Source organism: Zootoca vivipara, chromosome 1 (assembly GCF_963506605.1).
Source record: "Zootoca vivipara chromosome 1, rZooViv1.1, whole genome shotgun sequence".
NCBI classification, from domain to species: Eukaryota; Metazoa; Chordata; class Lepidosauria; order Squamata; family Lacertidae; genus Zootoca; species Zootoca vivipara.
The window spans coordinates 29664720-29688561 of NC_083276.1; the positions used below are offsets into that span (position 1 = coordinate 29664720).

At 42.8% G+C, this 23842-nt stretch overlaps 2 protein-coding genes across 2 annotated transcripts in view; both read right to left on the reverse strand.

The window, feature by feature from the left end:
- Nucleotides 1-4893: 4893 nt before the first annotated feature.
- Nucleotides 4894-23842, reverse strand: part of IFT43 (intraflagellar transport 43) — a 45197-nt gene continuing 26248 nt past the window's right edge. The window contains exons 6-9 of the mRNA XM_035108145.2: nucleotides 8003-8075; nucleotides 7499-7574; nucleotides 6844-6906; nucleotides 4894-5174 (exon numbers count right to left, since the gene is read on the reverse strand). Of these exons, the coding sequence (XP_034964036.2) occupies nucleotides 5055-5174; nucleotides 6844-6906; nucleotides 7499-7574; nucleotides 8003-8075 (332 nt within the window). The 3' untranslated portion in view covers nucleotides 4894-5054. The remainder of the gene's footprint in view (nucleotides 5175-6843; nucleotides 6907-7498; nucleotides 7575-8002; nucleotides 8076-23842) is intronic.
- FLVCR2 (FLVCR choline and putative heme transporter 2) overlaps nucleotides 20574-23842 on the reverse strand; it is a 228292-nt gene continuing 225023 nt past the window's right edge. Inside the window, exon 10 of the transcript XR_009557326.1 lies at nucleotides 20574-20583. The gene's annotated coding sequence lies outside the window, so the exon portion shown is untranslated. The remainder of the gene's footprint in view (nucleotides 20584-23842) is intronic.

The window sequence follows — 23842 nt, forward strand, 5'->3', positions numbered from 1 at the left end:
ACTTGACAACAGAAGATTTTGGGACACTCGCTACACGAGGGCAACCACACCTGGCTACTTAATGCACAGTGATGGCCACCAGCAGTTTTCATCTTGTCAATTGTTTACTTGCCCCATGAATAGTGCAACATGGACATATAAACTCACTCAGGGGGCCTGCCTTCATGAATATCCTAGCATGAGGGCAAGTGATCATCACTGGTATGATAAAGCTTTGAGCTAGCTAGGTTTAGCTTGTGCTGCAGTCAAGGAGAGAATCTGACTAGGGTAATAAAGAATGGTTAAGTCAGAAGGGCAAACTTGAGATCAGCTCTGGAAAGGTAGCCGGGCTAGGTGAGGCAGATGCAAGTAGCGTAATTGGTACAAACTGAGGAAAAGATTACAAGACCAAGAATCCAAGACAGAAGCAGCCAGAAGGGGCAAAGAAGGAAGCAAAGTCTGTGAATGGCATGCAGGATGCTAACGGAAAGACATGCCACTTGGTTCCGAAGGCTCAAAAGAGGTGCAGTAGCCTAGAGATTCCTGAGTCAGGGCCCCAGGACAGCTCACAGAAGCCTTGTGATTGGTGTCTGCCTACGGCTGATGGCCCTGAAATAGATCATGCAGCAGGGGGGGAAAAGCAAGAATATGAAAATACTCCTAATATGTCAGAGTGACTATAGGTTGTATAACTGAAAATAGTGCTAAGTAGTGTTTTGTGGAAGTGGGATGATTTCTACTTGTGCAACAGGACTTCCTTCTTCCTCCATTTACACCCGATAAATTTGTTCTGTTGGGTTCCCCACCCCCACCCCAGATCTGAGGATGGTACGGTGAGTCCTGTTGTGGAAGCGGAAGTTGTTCCACTTGTGCAAATTTAGTTTAATGCCACCCAAAGCCACATTTTGAGATCCTTTGCTCCTGCTACCCTTTTAAGAAACCTCAATGCTGATTTCAACAGATGCCGAGTGCTGGGATCAGCTTGCATGAAATATGTCACTGATGCCATAACTTCAGTGCAACTGAGAGTACTTACAAAACGGAACATTTTGCTCTGGGATTTTCAACACATGCAGATACTTTCCAGAGAGTTCTTTTACAGATCAGGGCTTGCCATGCAGCTCTATCCCGGCCAGGACACCTGGGTGCATTCCAGCACATGGCTGAGAACTTGTTGGAGCCTCCAGTTTTGTCTCATTGTTTCCAGTTGCTTAGAGAGCAGCGATGATGCACAGCTCATCCTGGGACAGTATCAGGTCATGTGAAAGGGGAAGCAGCAGTTCCCAGCCACATTCCAAAGTCAGTGATGCTGCCAAAATCAAGATCCCGAAGAAACCTAGCAGAGAGGGATAGAAGAAGATGGGCAAATCATGACACCCCTTCTCCTACTGATGGCGGCTGGAGAATCTGAAAAGCAGGGTGCTATGCATTTGCTTCCAAATTGAAGGGTGATGTGTTGAATTAATTGCACATAACTGACATAATTAATTTGGACTGCATCTGGGTTTTTAGGAACCTAGGAGGCTGCTTTATGCCATGTTAAATCAATCGTTTATGTAGCACAGGGCTGTCTGCAATGACAAAAAATGGCTTTCCCCGGTTTCAGGCAGAATTTCTTCCATGCTCTCCTGTATCAGCCCTGTGGCCTTCTGCATGCAGAGAACATGCTGTACCACTGAGCAGAATTTTGGATTATTGTGGGAAGGGCTGTGGTGGTAGGTTAACTTCTCCTATCCCTGTCAAACAAGGGACCATATACCTTCTTCCTCTCTCTAATGCATTGGGCTGAAAAATATTACAAAAATATTACATAGGGGCAGTATCAAGTCAAAAGAAGATGCAGAATACAATGAATGAACACAGCTGGGACATATTCTGCACATTTCAGCATGGAGATTAGATCCACGGCTCTCCCTGATTTTGTGTGTCCTTCGGAAGAAGCAGCCTTTTGCTCCTCCATTCCAGGTCTGTCTCCCTGAAACACCAGCTGAGCACTCCCTTGTAACGGAATGCAACAGTACCCTGGGCTCACAGCTCCTTTTCCCTTTCACATTACAGTTGCCCAGTATCTGAGTTCCTTTGTTTTCATGTTGAAACGAAGCAGACTTCTGTGCAGTAGAGGGGAGGCTAAGCACAGCCAGAACATATAGAACAGGGTGTCAAGGGAGCTGCAGAGTCCACTGCAATGACCCACTCCTGAGGCTGCTGGGGCCTCCTGCCCTTATTCTCAAGGTAGAGATTCCCTTCAGGTTTCTGAACGCTAAGAATCGGGAGTGACAAACAACAGCAAGCGCAACCACAGCAGGACGCCAGCTAAACAGGAAAGCAGAGCACGCCTGAGTTTGACCCTAGAAGATGAGGAAGAAAGTATTCCTACCCCAGTAAGTCCCACAGCTTATAATTAAGAATCGCAATGCGTGTTTTGTCTGTGTAGATCTCCAAGGTTTCCAGGTGTGCATCCAAGGGACTGAGCCACTTTGTTTTTCTGAATTTTAATGAGAGGCTTTTCAAGTGGGGTGTGGATGCTAGCCTACGTGTGGGTCTTGGTGAAAGAAAAGGCAGCGGGATGGGGGACGAATATCACTGAAGATCAGCCCATGCCAAGCAGTTTTCTGTGCTCAGTGAACAATGATGGTTTTTCTACTACGCGTCTATACATGCATGCGTGTATACAGATGGAGGACACACCAATTCTCTGCCGTCATCCACCCCCATTTCAGATCTTTAGGGGCAAAGAGCTTAATAATAATAAAAAATCCCAGCAGTGCTAAGAATGCAGAGCATCAGTAGATCTTGGACTTCAGGACCTGCTTCATGGCAGGAGTTCTTAAAGCACTATTATAATTAATATAACAAATGATGCCAACAGAGCACCTCACAGGAAGCCTGACTCCACCACAGGGGTTGGCCTCGTTCTTTCATAAATGAGGAATAAGCAGCAGTCAATGGTCCTTTTCTGAAATTTCTTCTGAACTTTGACAGCTCTGGGTTCAGAGCAAGCACTGCTGTAACTTCCAAGGGAATCTAAGCAAGAATCTGGGGGGCCCCACAAGGAAGTCAGCTTTCCTTCCGCAAAAATTATCACTGAGCAATACAGCGATTTAAATCTACTACCATGATGTGTAAGCACCCCTGACCATGAGTGCTTTAGTCTTGGGGGGGGGGGGGAGCTGGCAGCACAGAAATCATCTCAGCTAGTCCCCATGGACTAGTCTCGGTAGTGGCACCCGCCCTTTGGAACGCCCTCCCACCAGATGTCAAAAAGAAAAATAACTACCAGACTTTTAGAGGACATCTGAAGGCAGCCCTGTTTAGGGAGGTTTTTAATGTTTAATTGATTATTTTATTTTTCTGTTGAAAGCCGCCCAGATGGGCGGGGTATAAATAATAAATAATAATTATATTATTATTATGGATGCTTCAGCTGAGATTCCTGCATTGCAGGGGGTTGGACTAGATGACCCTTGGATCCCTTTCCAACTCTACAATTCTATGATTCTAAATAGAGCAATAATGTATTGGGGCTTTTGCTCACCTCCTTCCCCTCACCCCATCTGAGAGACTTGTTTTTTTTCTTTTTTATAGGGAGATATTGGCCCCTCCTATCCGCTCTCTACCTAGGGAATGAAGAGGTAGGAGAGAATAGTAAAAAGATCCCAAGCTTTCAACTTTGGTGCTGGTTTACTGGCGCTCAGGATGATCTCCAACTAAGCCCTGTGCACTGCTAAGCAGGTAAGGCTGGTCTGGAGGCTGAGGGGGAAGTCCCTCCCCTCATGGTATCATATCATGACAACAGCCCTTCCTAGTTAGCAAAGGAGAGGCACTTCCTGAATGTCAAAGACCACTCCACCAGAACCTTCAGAGAACTGGATGATGGACAGCTCCCCCAAAGGCTGTTTCTGTCTCCTCTCCCTTTCAGGAAAAGATGGGTCTTTTGTAGCCTTGCTTTCCTCACTTGCAGGGCATTTAACTGTTTCTAATGCTTTATACCTATTTGGGAGGGGGCCAGTAGTATGTCTTCAGCCTGCTTTGAGAAGGATTTCTCTATTCTTACAAATATTTTTCCACATACCTGCAAAGTCCCATGAATATGCAGAAGCTCCTACTTTGTCCGTTGATGGCCTCATTTTTGCTGTCCTGTCTGTTTGCACAGGACCACCAAAAAAGAAGGGCTGACGCTGATAAAAGCAAGAGGTGCTCACTCATTTTGCTTTGGGGGAAACAAGCAGAGAGCAAGGATCTGGGCTTTCAGTGCAATTCATAACAGGAAACTTCTGCTTGCAGTTTGCGTTTCAGTGTAAAACAAAGCTCAAGACAGAATGTGATATATGGTGCTTTTTTTATGTGCATGCACTCATCATTATTCCAAATTGTTTTAGAGCACATGCTAGGGTTGTCACTCAGTTAAAGAAACCTTTGTCAAATTATCAATTCAATCTGCATACCGTAAATATTTTAGGAAGAATACATAATAGTTCTGAAAGAAAAAAAAACATACTTCCTTTAGGTCAATCAAGATATGTATAAATTGCAGGTTTGGGAAGTCAATCTATAATTCGTCACATGTACTTATATAAAAATATTTTTAAATGCTGTGCCCAATTAGTAACTCAAAAGGTTTTTAATCCCAGTACAAACTTGTGAAAAGGTCCAAAAGGTCTGGCTGCATGGGAATCACTGGTGAAATATCTGGAGAAGGCAAAAATGGACAAATTAACTGATCTGATTCATAGGAGAAATGGTAATTCTATGTTTGTTGCAAAGTGGTAAGCTTTGACAAGATCTTGTTTTTGTAAGTATTTTTATTCATCATCTTGATCAGATTGTACTAATAATAGTAATACCCTTTTTAACCAATTAAACTGATTAACTGATGAGGTTGGAGCCCTCGCAAACACACCATGAACAAAACTCTTGCTATTAAACAAGTTTATTTATTAAAATGATTCCTCAGATACAAAGCATGGGTTCAAAATATAATGCATTAGTAATCCATAGTTGTGCCGGTGTGGTTGGCAGCTGTGCCTGGTTAGCAAAGGAGGCACTCCTGACTGTCAGATCTCAACAGCCAAGGCTCAAGTGTTCTTAACTGGAGCGAGGGTCTCCTCCTTTTCAGCCTGCCCCAAGTCCCACTCGCTCAGAAGCTCCGAGGCCACCTCTGTGTAGAGATGATTCCAGTCCCAGCTGATATCATCCTACCAAAAAAAGAAAAGGAGAAATACTAAGCGGAGAAATGTCCCAAAGCATTGCTACACAGTTCAAATGCCAGAAAGAATGCTGTGTCTTGTCTAAAAGCTACTTCATAGCAGAAACCCAAACTCTACTAGAAAGCCTGAAGGTTTGACAAGGTGTGTTTTAATCCACACCACTTGCGGTGCCACTATTTTATATATCACTGCAAATTATACTGTATACATGATCACAGTAATTGCAAGTCCTCTAGGATGAAATCAATTGTTTTGACTTATTCCAAACAGGGGTTTGGTCAGTTATATGACTGAATTGACCTTGGTCGCCTTGATGGATAACCTTTATCGAGAGAAGGACAGGTGGAGCCTATTGTTCTTACTTGGTCTGTCAGCAGCTTTTGATACCATTGGCCATTGTATCTTCCTGAACTGTCTCCATGAGATGAGCACTGGGGTCACTGTTACACAGTGCTTCAGTTCCTACCTCCAAGGCTGGTATCAGAGAGTAGCGCTGGGCAATTATTTTACAAGCCCGCTGGCAATTGTTTTGTGGGGGGCTGCAGGGTACTATCCTGTCCCCAATGCTATTTAACATCTACATGAAGCCACAGGTCATTAGGAGAGTTAGGGCAAGGAGCTAGAGGGCCAGCTGACCTCAGTGGCCAGGAGTGCCTTTTACCAACCTTAGTTATAGCCATTTCTGGATTGGGATAGTCTGACAGCAGTTGTACATGCACTGTTAATTTTGATTGGATTACTGTAATGGGCGCTATGCAGGGCTGCCTTTGAGACTGTCCTGGAAGCTGCAGTTAATACAAAAATTCAGTGGCTTGACAGCTCACTGTGGCAGGATCTTTCCATCATATTATACTGCTGCTGAAAGAATTGCACTGGCTGCCAACTGGTTACAGGGCCAAGTCCAAGCTGCTGGTACTGGTGTACAAAGTCCTACATAGCTTGGAACCAGGATACCTAAAAGATTGTCTCATCCTCCTATATACACAAACACTTGCTGCATTGTACGTTTGGCACAATGTTGTAATCGGGCCTTTAGGGTGGGTAGATCTGTTGGTAGATAACCAGTATAAATTTACTTTTAAAGAATAAATAGTCCACAATCCCAAGAACAGGAAGCTTGCATTGTTAAGAACAGGAAGCATATACAGTTGTACCTTGGTTTTCAAACAGAATGTGTTCCGGAAGTCCGTTCGACTTCCGAAACGTTCGGATACCAAAGCACGGCTTCCGATTGCACAGGCACGCCAGAAACAATAGCGGAAGCCACATCGGATGTTTGGCTTCTAAAAAAAGTTCGAAAACCGGAACAGTCACTTCCAGGTTTCGATAGTTTGGGAGCTGAAACGTACGAGTACCAAGGCGTTTGACAACCAAGGTACGACTGTATGGGTAGAAAACTGCCAACAGGAGAGTATTGCAGCAAACAGAAAAAAAGTAGTACATGTTATGCATGGAGAAGGTCCCAGAATCAATCCCTAGCATTTCCAGGTAGGGCTGGAAAAGACTGAAACCCTGCAGAGCAGCTGCTAGTCAGAGCAGACAACACTGAGCTAGATGGACCAAAGGTCTGACTTGGTTTAAGGCAGCTTCCTATGTTCCTGTTCCTGCTGAGCAAAAATAATGGTCTAGTTCTCCTCTTGTTCCAGAGCAAACTCACCTCTCGTACATCCTGTTCTGGAGCTAGAACCTTACTGAGCAACTTCAGGTCAACCTCTCCATCCTGTGGGAGTGCATAAAAACGTAATTCAGTTCCAAGAACAATAACGGAAACGCACATATTGGACACATCTGTCCTGCTTCTGGATAACTTACATTGCCACTAATGGAGCAAAGCTGTTCAAACGCATCAGCATCTGGATGAGAAAACCAATCCAAAGAGAAATTTTGGCACTCTACCATCTGGAAAAGCCTTTTCACTTTGGGAAGGCTCTGTAGCTAGAACTGCATGAGAGCTTTCTAATTCTCCAGTTATCCACATGCCTTGGCTCAAAGTATAAAACAGAGTGTGCTTATTCCTTCTGGAGGGAAGGGAGCTCCACCAAAGGAATTATAACAAAGGGATGGACCCTGGATTTAAGTAAAGATCACTAAAGTGGGAAGTGAAGATGAACGCCCAAAGATCCCTTAGCAGACACTGCAGAGCATATACCATGCAGATCTGCCAAACAGGCACTTAACATCTTGTGTTCCAGAATGGTGCTATCAGTAGAATGCTCACCTTATTCACATGCTGCACTATCACAACAGTCTCTCTGTAAAAAGGGACACCCTGGGGTTTATGGGAATATAGATTTCTATCTGCCTGCACTCACCAAAGTTTGGAAAGCAGCATACTTCATGAGGTCATTGTCTAGGTCACGGTAGGTCAGCACTCTGTTCACCTGAACGCTGCAATTGGGGATAGAGCAAGGAACCAAATAAGAGCACGCCACATCCCTCACCAGAATCCATATGTTCCACTTGGAATGGTTTTACTTGCTTTATTGTTGTATATTCCTTAGTTGTAACCTGCCTTGAGATCTTAGGGTGAAGGGCAGGTAAGAAATATAATGAATAAATAAAGCGGCCATCATAAACACAGACCTGGTCTTAATAAAAAGTTCGTATTTTTTGGGTTGACACACATATTCAGAGTCCGTAGCAGCTGTTCTCTCTCTCCATATGAAAACAACAGAGTTTATCATAACCACCTGTTATTCATAGCAACACCATGTAACTGCTCAAGCAAATCACAACAAAATCCAAATGAGTGGGGTCCACTTATGACTACCAGTTCAGCACAAGGATTTCCGTGGCAACTGTGATCTTGCTGTTACCTGGGTGGGGCTGCAACCTGCATGGCAAAGTCTTCCTCTTGTACCTCCTCCAAGTCAGGAATCACTGGGATATCTGCAAGGGATGGAGGAGTCATAAGGCTGCAGAACTACCAAAACTTTCCCTAGTTTTCTCAGTGTGAAAGTAATGTGGAGGGGTCATAGCTCATGCTTTGCACACAAAATGTCCAGGTTCACTTCCTGGTGCCCCCAGTTAAAATGATCACATAGCAGATGGTGGAGAAGACCTCTGCCTGAGATCCTGGAGAGCAGTTGACAAGAATGGACAATCCTGGAGTAGATAAACCAATGGACACCAGTGTAAAGCAGCCTGGTATGTTCGTACATTGTATCTCCGAAAACACCAGAGATCCATACTGCAGGGTAAAAAGCTATGTGGCTGCTGCACCTTCTTTAAAATTAAATGGATGGATTTGTGTTCCAGTGGGAGGAGTATACAGATCCAAAGAAAGAAAGAAAAGCAAAAGGCTCTCTGTGAAGATTGAGGGATAGCCTGACTGCTTTGACAAACTGCCAAATACTACGCAGAGTAATGTTCTTGCAGTCATGGGGCAAAGCATATGAGCTCAGACAGCAAATAGAAGATGATCGGGATTATCTCTGTCTTGTTGTTGGCATCCATCTGTCTCAAGGGACAATGGAGTGCACCTCTGGGGGTGAAGTCAAACTGCTTAATTAGCAGCACTGAAGTAACCTCCCTAGGGCGCAAGCCTGGGTAGTGTATATGGAGGTCCTGGGCTGCCTAGACAACAAGACCCTCCCCCCTCAGTCTTGCTGGTGGTCCAAAGGAAAGCACAGCAATACATTTGGCACCAGCTTGGCTGCAGGAGTTGCCAGAAGGAGGCATACAAGGCGCCATCCAACTGCCTTAGAGATTCCACTCTGGATTTGTGTAGGGTTTACTCCTTAGCCTTTTCTTCTCCCAAAGAAATCCCTGGTTTATGTTTAGGATCAGAGTTTTCCATCTCCTAGGTGGGCTACCTTCTCAGCTTGATGAGCCCCACCTGCCCCTTATCTCTATTCTATATATGTGACAATTCGGACTGCTGGGCTTCAAGTGACAAGACGCATCCTCACGCTTTGCCTACATACATGGCTCAATGTTTTGTGAATTAGGCTGTCTCTGAGTGAGAGTGATAAAATTAGCTATATTTCCCCTAGGCAAATATTTATAGTTCTATGCAAGTACCTGCCTGTGTCCATCCAGCTCAGTTCTATCTACATGGACTGGCAAAAATTTTTTTTTGAAAAAATCCTTCCAGTAGCACCTTAGAGACCAACTAAGTTGGTCATAAGTTGGTCTAAGTTTGTCATAAGTTGGTCTAAGTTGGTCTCTAAGGTGCTACTGGAAGGATTTTTTTTATTTTGTTTTGACTACGTCAGACCAACACGGCTACCTACCTGTAACATGGACTGGCAGTTACTCTCAAGGATTTCAGAAGAGATCTTGGCCAGTCGTACCTGGAGATGCCAGGGATTGAACCTGTGACTTTCTGCACGCAAAGCATGTACTCTACTGCTAAGCCACTGGCCCTTCCCCAAGCTGGCCAGCCAGCTGCCTGCAAGCAGCATCCAGCCTACCAGAACGTGTTGACTATCTGCAGCTCTGGATAGTTCACACTAGACTTGGTTTCACTGCATTCTAATTTTGAATTTGAATAGTGGATTTCATTTTTCTTTTTCAATGCCAGACATTTTGGGCACCCTGGTATGATGAAATAGTCCATAAACACTGCATTTCCATTTCCAGTGAACTAGCCCTTGAGCAGCTAGGCTCTAAAGTATGCGCCTCCTCTGGTTTTAAGATGCTGGCCATCCCTGACTTGTTCTGATTCTGAAAGCTGTTCCAGAATCATACATTCCTCAGGAAACTGGCTGGGCAAAGCTCTACTGTGATCCTTTACTCCACTGCCTGAAATGAAAGGGAGATGGCGCCTTGGCAGTGAAAAGGCTGCTTCCAATTTTATCCACAACTGTGCTTTCTAACTAAGCATTTGACTCTTTCCAGCTCTGCCCAGGCTGAAATGAATATTCAAGAGCTGGAAAGGCCTGTGGAGTCTGGGGTCCAGGACTGGGTCTTTAAAAAAATATATGTTTCCCCTTATAGCCCTCTGCCAGTTCCAAAGTGCACAGGTCCCATCTTCCTATCTGCTCTGCATCCCTGCAGGCTTCCCTGACCCTGGCGGAGGCAGTGCTGGTCCATCTGCAGCAGGGCAAGGGTTAGCCCGGACTCTTGACAACGAGGGCTGTTTGGAGCAACCCACACAGTGGCTGCCTGGTGAAGGGGCTGAATGAAACCGAGACTGAAGCCAGAGCCAAGCTAAAGCAAGAGATGGCGACAGCTTGGACAATCTCTGCAGAGTTGTGCTTTCCAGCTCCCCAACCACTCAAGGACCTGTTGCCTTCAATGGAGCAGCTTTCAGCTCACAGCAACTTGGATAAAGGAACCAGAGCACTGGAGGTGCCATCTTTGTGCCAAACAGCACAGAGATACTCTGTGGCTACCTCCTCAGTGCTGTAGCACAGGAAGGCCTGTCAATGCCCATGGAAGATTTGCATAAGCTCATTTCACAGCAGAGGCTCTGGCTGAGCAGGCCACAAAAGAACGACAGAGAAATAAAAAGTGGTGAAAGATAAGCTGGAAACAAATCTAAGACCTGAATCTGTAGGGGATCTGGTGGCCTTATTTTTGCATACTCAGTCAAGTCCCTTTTAGGACTTGGTTCTTGCACAGAGAAACCTGCCTTTTAAATACCACTTTCTGAGCACAATAAGCTCAGCACCTATTCAGAAAACATAGATTGAAGGTATTACTTGGGACCCCTTCATGCCACCCGTTTAGTATAGCAAGTTCTGCAGCATACACTGAATATTGTACTTGCTTGAAATTGGCAGCCAGCCAAGGCCAAACTGATTTCACTATGTGCTGTTAACTCACATTTTGCCAAGCTAAAAGGCTTAATACAATTAAGAAACTAGAGGATCAGAATCATGAAATCAAGAGGAAATACCAAGAATGATGAGGCGTCAAAGAGCATTAAACTAAGTAAGGCTTATTTCTAAGTAGGGTGTATTTCTTTCAGGTAAAGCTTATGTCTTTTAACTTATTCATCTAGTTCATTGGAAAAAACACACATAAATAGAACCCTGTGTGATTTTATTTTATTTTTAAAAAAGATCTAAATGTGCAGGAAAAAGGGCATTATTATCATGCATTATTACTTGGGGAACCTCTTGCCCGCAAGTCAGATTAGGTCTGCCAGGCATCTTAATTTGGTCTGCCAGGCCATTTTCCAGAGCCACACCAACTTTCCCCAAACCTGCTGCCATATGATAGCAGGGTTCAGGTAGGTAAAGCCTTGGCTGCAAAGGAACAGTTGGGAGTCTTAGGATGCCCACCTGATTGTTCCACTGCAAGCAGTTTTTGCACCGAATGCCTCTTAAATTTGCCCCCAAATGCAGTCCCCACTGGGGTTAGTTCCACTTGGGAGTTCCAAATGAAGTCAATCCCTGCATTTGACAAGAATATTTGCAACTATGGTTTGAATTCAAGCAGTGGCTGCAAGAATCGGGAGTGCACTTAGAGTATACTTCAAATTCTTTGAAACTTAAGGAAGATGTCAGGTGATTGACTGCTGGACGGCCCTGCCCACCTGCCAAAAGTGGCCCACCAGTCAGATCAAGTTCTCTACCCCTGTGTTAGCACATATAGGGCTGGTAAAGCTTTAGCAATAAAGAGCTGTTCGGCAGCTCAAAAGTTACATTTAGAGGCTTTCACAAGGACAGCATTTAAAAGTCAGCCTTATTCTTTGCTAGAGGTTTTAGTGAAAACATATAGAACCTATTCCTGTTAAATCTAAGAAACATTTCTCAAGGGTGAAGTACCTTCATAAATTAGTTCCCTACAGATTAATCCACATAGTTCAGATAAGAGCATGCAGAGAACAGTACAAGATGCATACCATCAGAGATGCTGATCAAATACAAGAAATCACCCCCCCCCCCAATTTAGTTTCATTTCATTTAGAAGCATTTGCTTCTAAAATCTTTATAGTAACTCACGCAGGTACTCCCTGAAACCACTGGTCCTGCCAAACATTCTGCCTCAGGCAACCCTTGACCTGTTGACCAGTAACTGTATCCCCAATGTTCCCCATTGTTGTCATATGAAAATTCACAAGTTTCTGAAGGCAGAAAAAGAGATGCCTGATGACTGCATCTCAGCTAGGGAAATGAGTCTCTATAGATGGGAAATTTCAACATGGGAATTGCACTTAATTGTAATCCCTCAACCTAGTTCCCACATTCTCAAATAGTGATGCTAGACTCTGGAAAAGGGCCACATGAGAAGCAGGGAACAATGCTGCAGAGAGAGTAAAAAGAAATGGGTGGATTGAGTTTCCCTGGGAATCCTACAACTCTGAAAAACACTGACCTAGTTTGTTCTCAGGAATTATCCAAAGCCCTAAAATAATGCTCTCTGCTGTGCTATGCCACACTTAGTTCCCATTTATTGACCTGCCATTTTCAATAAGCAATTCAGCATGGGAACTCCTCCAAGTATAATACTAGCAAGTTGCTGTATCCAAATAATGCAAGAATGCACACCTCTAGTGCTGTGTACATACAAAACTATATAAGAGCAGAGCATGTGGAAAGTGAGATTTTGAAGGCCAACTCTCTGGGTCCTCCCTGTTTTGTACACAGCACTATGAGGCTTTAAAAGCAAAGGAAGTGAGCTAAGTTCTATATTTTAACAGAAGAAAACTTCAGCCAGAAACCATTCTAATTTCTCTGCTGTTGCAAAACTTTGTTTTACTGAATGCTGTTACCTTCTGCATCACGTTTAGGGAATTTTAAACAGGCAAATGGAAGAAGGTATCTGATTGAAGATGAAGTTAAGTGAAAGAAATTGGTCTCATTTAGCACATGACAGGATTCATCTGTGTTCTCGAGTCCACTGAGGTAGCATCATGGGCGTTTCATATTCATGAGCTGCTGCGACACTGTGTCCCCGCATTTACAAAGCACCGTGTTCAGCAAATTCTGTCCCTGTGGACACCCCATGCATTTCATGGTCTTGTCAGAGAGACATCAAACACGCCAGTAACCAAATACCAGAAAATGGCTTTAATTAGTGCATCTCAATTCGATAATTTTCCCCCTCTAAATAGAAAAAGGAGGAATAAAAATAGAGAAGTGGAAAGCAACAGGCTAGAGTCTTCAAAAAAATGCAAGGAACAAGGAATGGAGGCAGCTTCTGTGGAACACACAAACAAGATTGAGTTCTCTCTCCTTTGAAGGTAATAAGCAAACCAATGAGGCATGTATAGATGCCCCAGCCTCTCTGGACCACTGGCCAGGGCATAGATGGTGGAGGGTTACAATTTACTCTTCCAACATCAGGTCACACTACCCATTGGTGATGCCATTCACAGAGAAGTGAGTTTCAAACATTGTCATTAAAAGGAAAGTCATAGCCCTAAAAATACGGCGATATCAAGGAAAAACAAAAGGGGGCGGGTCCAACTTCCTGAAAGCATTTACGAACAGCTGCAACTATGCCAACATGCTGACTACAGCCAAAAATTATCTAAGAAGCTTTGGGATGATCTCATCACCATCTCATCACCCTTGCCCTATGCTGTGTAGTGCCAAAGAACACCACTTTATAAAGGCCATAATTTTAGGAGAAAACAAAAGCAAGCTGCATTTTATTGTCTCTTAAATCATCTAAACCTTGATATTTGGTTGCCTGTTATGATTTGGGGTGGGGGAGACAAGGAAGCAGCAAACACACCACCCTGCAGCAAGGTTGACTTCCCTTCCACTATGCGGTATAGAAAAAGAATTGTTGCACTATTCTATTGCCTCTGTGTTGAGAATATTCCAGAGAGAAAGAGAAAATGCTGGTGAACTCACTTAGACTGACTTCTCGGCTATCCTTTTAAATAGAACCATAGAATTGTAGAGTTGGAAGGGACCCCAAGGGTTATCTCACTGCTTGGTAGTTACCTGAGTCTTCTTTTTTCCTTTTCTCAAACATGGGGGCAACATTTGTGCGCCTCCAGTCCATAGGTCAGTCAACATCTAGTCATTTAGAGTCATTCATACTGAACGTTAATATAAGATCATAAGAAGGGAGCCCTGCTTGACAGCCTGAAGGCTGGATGCTCCCCACTCAGCCATTCGCTCCAGAAAGACACCATGTTCAATGGCACTAAAAGCCGCTGAGATTCAGTAGCATCACGTTCTTCTGTCTCTCTTTTGACACTCTCTTCTGTGCTAAACCTGGCCTGAATCCTGACTGAAATGTATCCAGGAAATCAGTTTAATTTAAGAGAGTCTGAATCTGGTTGTCCACACCTTGGCCAGGAAGGGACGTACGCCACTGGGCTAAAATGATGGGTACCTTCTAGGTCCTAGGAAAGACTTCTTCAGAAGCATTTTTGCTATTGTCCCTTGCAGGTATCTGAAGATCACCCCCATCTCTTCAAGAGACATTGATCACCTTCCTGAGCCCCCTTGGTAACCTTGGACCAGTCATTGCCTCTCAGCCTAACAGGGTTGTTGTGGGGATTAAATGGAGAGGGGGAGACCCATGGATGCTACCTTGAGCTCCTTGGAGAAAAAGTAGGATATAAATGACATAAAATCAATCAACTGAGACTCATCCAACGACAAGATTGCATTCCATATATTTCGCTAGATTCACCTGCAGTAAAAGGTGGAGTTGAAGTCCTGGAGGAGGCAATTAATTTTATTCTTAAAATGTCTCACATACACATATCACAGTGGGCTTTGGATGGTTGTACCACGTCCCACAGGTTAGCAGGTAAAAGGTTCTGGACCTTTTCAGAGACTTTTACATACTGACTGATATGTGTTTGCGCTTGACTGGTGGACACTGGCAGGGTTGTTGTGGGAATCCATGCTGTTTTTCTGTTGTTTTAGTTTTTTTCTGCTGTTTTCCACCTTCTCTCCTAGGCTGACCATGAATTTGGCTATATGGTCATTCCACTGGTGTAGCTGCCGTGTATCTCTTGTCCCAACATGAAGCGTATACAGGATCACTCTGCTCATGCTTCTGTGCCAAATAGTTAACTAGCTGTGTATGTTAAAGGCTCAGATTCTAGAACCAGTTAATTTTTCTCCCCAGAAACTCTGCCTTAATAAACAAATACCGGATGTGAAAATTTTTGATTGGCTGGCCATTTGCACATCGTACTGATAACAACTGTGGAATGTAACTGCCTGTAGATGCTAAAAAAGAAAATAGACAGAACAGATTTCAGTTGTCCTCATATTAATTGTATAAATGTCGCCTGAGGGCATGATGCAAAGATTACATCTGTAGATGCCATAAATTATTACTTTCTGGAGCAGCTAGTTCTAAGCTGTAGGTAACAAAAAGCAATTTCTCATCTATCACCAAGTGATATACACAAATTGGTCCAAACAGTAACAACAGCTGGAGCATCGGAGAACAGGATACTGTACTAATATAACTAAATGCAGTATTTCTGAAGCCAAAAATGTGTCTAAACTCCCAAATACAGTATCATTTACTGTATAGGATACCAGTTTGAAAAAAATGAATAATGAAGCTGCTGCTGAAGTGCCTATAAACCAAAAATCAAAATAAAGGTATATCCCCATTAATTAAAACAACAACAACACCAGAAAATGCCAACAAATGCCATCAATGCCAAAAATGCCATTAAAATACTAAAAGGCATGCTTTAAAAATAAATGCACTTTTCTTTAATCTTTAATTATGTGAAACAACAAACATATTACATATTATATTTTCCTGCAACTAAATCAAGACGTATACTCATACAAGCCAATATATCAGCAAAATCCTGGACTTTAGTATGCTAATGTACAAAATATGCCTGGAATTCACTGTCACAGAACAAATTCTAAAAAATAATTTTCAGAAGTCTCAATGTTTTATTTTGCTAGACTCTAATATAAGTAGGTATAGCATTTGTGCTGTGTCCCAAATGTTTTTGGTTACCAAAATAAAAATAAAAATCGACTGATGCACTGGATATGAATAATTGAATCAGAAGCTTCTTCAAATTCCATTTTTAAAAATGAAAGACAATGACTGAGGTTAGGCATCAGTTGTTTATTGTCACAGTGGGAAAAGGTAAGCAATTGGGGTGTGTGTGGAAATTTTACAGAGTGTACAAATGGTTCAAATCTCTGAAACAGATTGTGAGTTAGCAGAAAGCACTCACAGAGCTGAAAGAATTACTGAGAAACTAAGTGATTAAATTGATTTTTAATTAAGAGCAAAGTCTTGGAAAAAATAATCCCAACTAAATAGACAAGGCATCGGGATTTTAAAACATGCATTACCACAAGACAAGCAAAATAAGGGGCAAGAAATAAACTATGATATATTACAGTGCACCTTCTTGAGTATCTGAACTCATATTGCAATTCAGCCCCAAAACATCTGTGTCACCAAACGAAAAAAGGATGGGAGAAATCATCATAGGAACGCAAAAGCTCCATGCAGAAAACAAACCTAAGAGATCAAATCACCATGTTGTGAGTGTGGAAACACCAAGAGTCCAGAACTCAGTGCTCATTCATGTGCTACATCCCACACCCTGCCTGCAACTCAACTTACTGTAGGTTCGCTGCCATCATTCAGCCCCTTTAAGCAGGTTTCTCATTGTGCATTATAGATTGACTTCAAGTGACTCGTGCCAAAATCAACATGGATTGACTCAAAACTGCCCTTTTAAGTTGCTACTGTAATTTGGTCCTGTGAATTGACTCGAAGAGAGATGAGAAAGGAATGTGGCCATACTCCTGACTGCCAGAATACCAATGGTGGAAATGAACAAGTGGAGCTGCAGGTGTCTTGACCATTTTGATCAATGAATGAATGAATGAATTTATTAATACGGTCGTAGACCAGCATCCACACGCACAATATCACAGATCATAAAACATATCAAAAATACAAAGGACAGTATGAATATAACAAGGATTTAAATATAAAATATAAAATTAATTATTAGCGTACCCCCTGTAGTTAACATTTAGGGGTTTGATCATTATAGGATACCACTTGCTTCCTGTGATTGATTGCAGACACACAGAATTTGGCTACATTTAATGTAGTCTTGGGATTCTTGTCCTCTACCAGTAGTTTTAAACTATGGTGTTTGGATTCTTTCATGGACTTTTGCAAAACAGGTGTAATAAAAGTCAAACGTATATCCTCATAAAAACGACAACGTAGTAGTACATGTGAAGCAGTTTCTACTTCCATCGAGCCACAAGGGCAGACCCGTGCTGTATAGACCATTTTGATCGTAAGCAATCAAAAGGCCTTATTCATTAAGTTCATTGATCTTATTCCCATTGGTTTACAACTGGATCATGCCTGTTGCCTTCAGTATCTATTTGTATTTAAGACATACTGAACTCCACTCTGCAACATTTTGTTGCAGGTCCAACTTGTTCAGACATGTTACGTTGCCCAATACTAGATCATGCCAAGGTTGTGCTATAGACTTCCTCACTAGAATGTGGCACTAACTGCCTTTGGTGATAGGGGAACTGGTGAGATGGACCATTTATCACCTAGGATAAATGCTGTTCTTAATGCTTCTCCTTGTTCATCTGTGTGTCATTTCATGCTCAGCACAACTACTTGGATTGCTCCATCCTTTCAAAGTACGCATACATGTGACATTGTAATTCTTGCCCACATTCATTTCTAAAAAACAAAACTCAAGAGGTGATCATTATTATACAGTTTTATCCTACAGTTTAGTCTTTTGCACATTGAGTAGAGTGCACAGGGTATGGAAGAAATAGAAAACTTCCTTCTGTAAAGCCAGTTTGGTGATTTTTGCCTTAATATGAGGCAAGAAAGAAGTTTCTTATAAGCCTCTCATTGAATTATGTTAGGGAGCAGGTATGTCTGATTCTATTTAATCCCTTTCATGCTCCACTGCAAAAACAAGACAAACTACATTTCTTTTATGCTAAATTCCTTAGGTTTTTTTATTTAAAAAATCTTATATATATTTATTAAAAAAGGCAGCTTTGATCGGTAGCACTCATGACATTTCCACATCCAGAAACTCCTCAGAAGCCCCCTCCCTCCCTGCACATGAGGCCACCACAGCTGACAGCCAACTGGGTTTGATCACAGCCACTTGGAATCGGATTTTCATAAGACAGACGAAGAGCCTAACTGCTGCTTTCTTTCTCACTCCTATCAGATGAGAAACTGGGAGGGGGGGGGAGCAGGTCCTGAGGGAACAACGCTACAATCAAGGGCTATGCGGTTCTCTTGCTGTCCCTCTACAGCTGCAATTTTCAAAGAAGCTTGCCTTAGGCACTTTCAAATGATGGTGTCTCAATTCTGTAATCATATTTCAAGAGCTTTTTCTTAAAGGGTCTTTTAGGTAAACCTAGTCCGTCAACTACACTTATGGACTCAACAATCACAGCTGTCAATAGGACTGTATATTTAGGGTTCCGCAGAATTGTGCCAGGAAAGCACTGCATGCCAAAAGCCCGTTCTGAAGCAGGCATGCTTACCATTGCCCATCAACATTACTCCAACAGTGTGCATTGTACGACTTTGGCCTTTCCAGAGAAATACTAAGCCCCTCTGTAAAGAAAGGGACTCCAAAAGAGCAGCACCACACTAATGCCTGGTGCCTACACAATATGCCATGTCATTGCATGTATGTATTTAATAAATTTGCCACAATCTATTCCCTTTGATCAACCTTAGGTCAAGGAAGGTAACAGCTCTCTTTGTAAGTATCCTCACTGCTTGCCTCTCCGGTGACATCCTTTGATCTCTAACTACTCTTTTTTATATATTTTTAAAAAATCATTTTAAAACAGCTGATTAACATATCATCAAATCATGATCCAATTAAAAACAATAAACTAAAATAAAAAACAACCAAATTACAATCCAAATTATTAATTATTAATTTTTTTTAGGCTTCCCATAGTTTGTACCTCTAAAGTATATCTCCAGTATCTTCGTTCCTGCCTTCTTCTTGATGTTCTCATATTTTCCACATTCCGATCTTAAAGTTTAAAGTTCTCCGTCCCTGGCTATGCGATTCTCAATCATGTCAGAAATCATATATCCTTTCATCCATTTATTTGTGTATATATATTTTATCAACTGTCTATTTGCCAGCACAGCTTTTCCTGACTTCATTACAATCTTCCAATCCGGGCTGTTGTCCAAGTCTATCATTTGAAGTTTAATAACGCAGCAACTCCCAAGTTGTTAAATTATTCCAATCACGGCTGTTGTCCAAGCCTGTTGTTTGAGATTTAATGATGCAGTAACTTCTACGTTGTTAAGTTGTTACTGATTTCCATTGTTGAGCATACTGTTTGCAATACTGCAATGTAAATGAACTGTATTCCACAGATATAAGTCATTTGGCGATCAATCAGTTTTCCTGGAGACCACACAATCTCCCCCTCTGGGCCCTAGAAGGGGGTTGCTAGACATCCATTTAGCCTTCTCTCTGGCTCATAATGAAGAAATTCTGAAAACAGATGCATTATATGTTATCCCAAATTGTTGTCTTAAGTCATTATAAAGTCAGCTAGCAAGTATTTCCCACTTCCCTCGAAAAAGGGAGGAATTCTCATTTTTTCGTGCTGCGTCATATTAACAAGCGCCATCTTGTTTCTTCTTGTTTCTTCTTGTATCTTTATCAAGTCTTTCAAGTCTAAGTAAAGCTGCGCAGTTGAATACTTAATTATACAGTGGTACCTCGCAAGACGAATGCCCTGCAAGACGAATTTTTCACAAGATGAATGCGTCTTGCAATCTGATGGTGACTTGCAAGACGAATTTGTTTTGTGAACAATTCGTCTTGTGAATCTCGGTTTCCCATAGGAATGCATTGAAATTTAATTAATGCGTTCCTATGGGCAAAAAAAGAAAGGGGTCAAACTTTTGCATCCGCCTCAACACCAGTCGTCATTGCCAATTTGTTCCAAAGAGGAGGCACAACAGGGCATGAAGGCAGCTAAGGTAGCAGCTCTGCTGAAGCTAAGCAGATCTGGGTCTGTGTAATAGTACCTGGATGGTAGTCTGCCTTTGAACCCTAAACACGCCACCTTGAGTTCCATGATGGAAGGAAATGCAATAATATATCCTAACCGCAAGCTCAATTCTTGAAGAGCTGGTCTTTATATAGGCAAAACGACACTATCCATGCATAAGATGGTGCATGGTATCAGCAGACTTGGGTGGAAATCCAGTTTTCAGAAGTACAGTAAAATATTTACAATGGGGGGCTTGTGTGTGTGTGTGTGTGTGTGTGTGTGTGTGTGTGTGTGTGTGTATCCAAAATCATCCCAATGAGGACTGAACGTCCTGAAAGACTTGGGGAGGAAAGAGGAAAACCAAGTGGGAGGGGGAATGGATTGAGTATCGTAGAATTGTAGAGTTGGAAGGGACCCTGATCCAACCCCCTGCAATGCAGGAATCCTGGGGTGGACTTGAACCACCAACCTTCTGGTAACAGCCAGACACACTGGCCTGTTGCGCCACTGGGGCATGGCCAACTGAGTGGAACACTGAAAACACTCTACAGTGCAACATTTCATCACAGGCCCCTTGTGTACATACATGTAAGAAATTAAATGTTGCAAAGAAATTTATAGACTCATCAAAGACATTAAATCTGCCTCCCCCGCCCCCAATACCTGGCACACAGATTGATGTCATGGGAGAAGTTTTGCTTCTATGCTAACCCTGTTCCGAAGCACAGTGCTTTAATTGCTTCTGGAGAAGTGAGTGGCCACCGTTGACTTCAGCAAAATAACAAAATGGCTGCATTGGGGCAAAACAGCACTCACATGAGGTACCAGGCCTGCCTGCCCATAATTACATTCCTGGGGTCAACTGAACCAAAAAAAACAGAATCCCTTTTCTTTCTTTCTACTTTTTTTTTAGGCATTCTCTTGGCTCTGTTTCTCAAAAAGCATATAAGAGAGTGGGACACTTGTGAAAAGGATGAAGTTGGATATTACAGGGAATCAGAGGGAAGCGTCTGGAAAGAAGGAAGAATAACCTCTAGTGTGGTCCAGAACTACCCACACAGGAACTGACCACTTACCTGCAGTTACAAAAACAAGAAGGGAAACAAAAGCAAAATACTGGGTTCAACCCCCAGAGAAGGGTCAGGGACCACCCCTTTCAAAATCCTTGTTTTACCCCCTTATGTAGGTCCTCAGAACAGCCTGAGCTTAGAAGAAGCACCTAGCTCTGGGAAGGAGATGCTCAACAGATAGCACTTTTCCAATTCACCTAACAGCCTGGCATCTTCCATCTCATCCAGCTCTATTACTGTGCTGAGCTCAGCCACTTCTGCCTATTTTCCCTGTTGACATGGATAGAAAATTGAGCAATTACCCTTAAATGCCTCTCTCTCAATTCACCCAGATTGCTACATACACAATATTAAGCCCCCAATTGCCCCTGGCCAAAAGTGGTTCAACCAGGCCTGTCCTTTAGGAATTAAACCATTTTTGTTGCTTGCAAGAGTTTATTATTCCTAAGGTTGTCACTATATTAAATCCTATTAAAGCAGACTTCCCATGGTGCAGTAAGCCACAGACCTTCTCTTTGAGTCTCAGAGCCAGAGGACTTGGATAGAAACAAGGCAAAAGTAGCAGAGGTACGCTGCCTACTGACTTAGCACACGTTGCTTAGGTACGTTCATACTTACACACATGCCTGAGCACACAAAGAAGCAAAGTATTGACAAGATCAGTTGGTAGAGCATGAAACTCTTAATCTCAGGGTTGTGGGTTCAAGCCCCACATCGGGCAAAAGATTCCTGCATTGCAGGGAAATGGACTAGATGACCCTCGTGGCCCCTTCCAACTCTACAACTTGATGCTTCTATGAAGACTGTTTGTCTTCATTTTTTCATGTGTGCAGACTTCCCTAGTGAATCCCAGTATCTGGGACAGAATTTGTATTTCTGAGAATCTTTTATTTTTAAGAAAGGTCCTAGTTTTCATGACTATGGAAGCACATTAGAAAATGCAGAAGTAAATTCTGCAGAAGTGGAAATAACAGGTTGGGAATATGGCTTGTAAATCAGTTTTATTTGTATGAACAATCTTATATTGTTCCGAGCTCTGAATTTTGGTATTCTTGGCACAGTATTTTATTACTAAAAGCAAGTGCTGAAAAATATTTGTGTGCCACTAGAAGTATGCTATGCTCTCTGAACACAGAAAATATCCAGACCCCAACCAAAGAGTTACATTCTAAGAGAAGGAGATAGGAAAGAATTATGCCACCCAGGAAGTATACCTGCCTGTGTGGACTACTGCATGTATTGGCAGTTTCACTTCATTGGTTGTGTGAGCTGGTTCCTGCACCTCTCAAGTAACAAATGTCACCCCATTGTTTTGTTTGAGAATGAGCACATATTGATCAGTTCCTCATCCCATATGTGAAATTCCCTTCTCTTTGTAGGCAAGATTGGGTGGGTGATTTTATTCTTGTGTTTGAGGACATTAACCTTGCAGGTCAATTCTCACATGGACTGAGATTTAGTCATTTCAAGTTAAACGTAGCACCTACTGGCAGAAAACATGTCCTTGCCTGCCAGGCTTCCTGCTGCCCTTGAGCATTTCTCCTCTTGTTTCTCTTGGCTGATAAAACTGTTCCTAGGTGAACCAGGCATAGCAGAAGCCCAGTCAGGAAGCTGTGGAAAACCACAGTCTCTATTGGAAGGAAAACAGCAGAAGGAACATTGCAGGGCTGCACCTGCCCATCCTTTGCAGGCAGGCAGGATGCCAAATGGGCCAGACTCTTTATTTCCAGAGGTATTTTTGTAAGACTTCTCACTATTGTTCTTGGGGTGTGTGAAAGGCTTGCCTTGAGGAGGCAAATGAGGGTGTTCAACAGGCATAGGAACAGTAAGTGGTACAGATAAATGGGAAATATCCAAGTTCTATAGACAATTTCTGCCTTATTTAATGCCAAAGCTATTAATTCCCCATTTCCTGCCCCTAGGCTCTGATGCTACTCTATCACATTTTCTCCAGTTCTGCAGCAAAGGCACAGTTCCTGTAGCTGCTTCCTGTCTTCAACATTCTGGATACTTTTAGGCAGGTATTTACTCTGAAACAAATACACTTTATTCCAGGCATAGACAACCTTGGCTCTCCAGATGTTTTGGAACTACAACTCCCATGATCCCTGACCATTGGCCCTGTTAGCTAGGGATCATGGGAGTTGTAGTTCCAAAACATCTGGAGAGCCAAGGTTGCCTATGCCTGCTTTATTCGCTCACTTTTTAGGTGGCAACCAAAAGTCTTCATCAACCAAAAGTGAATCTGATGCTGGTTCAGTGATTCTGAAGCATTTGGTCTCTGCGAAAAAGTATTAATTTCACATATACGCTCATCTTGTCCTGAATCGGTGGTGACTGGCCAGGAGGGGAGCATGCTGTTGCTCTCAGATCCTGCTTTGGGCTTCCCATCACCATCTGGTTGACCAAAGTGAGAACAGGATGCTGGATCAAACGGGCCCCTGGCCTGATCCAGCAGGCTCTTCTTACATCCTTTTGTTCTCTACGCTGCAGTAAAATGTTTTTATGTTTTGTGTTTTGCTGTACACTGCCTCTGCAAGTGCATTGGGAAGGAAAGAGGGGAAGGAGGAGGATGCTGAATGATCTCTTCCCCTCCCACAGAGTTCCACAAATGGAACATGCCTGCACAAGCACAAAAAGCACTATGGCCCTGGTAGCGGAGAAAGTCACTTGCTATGCT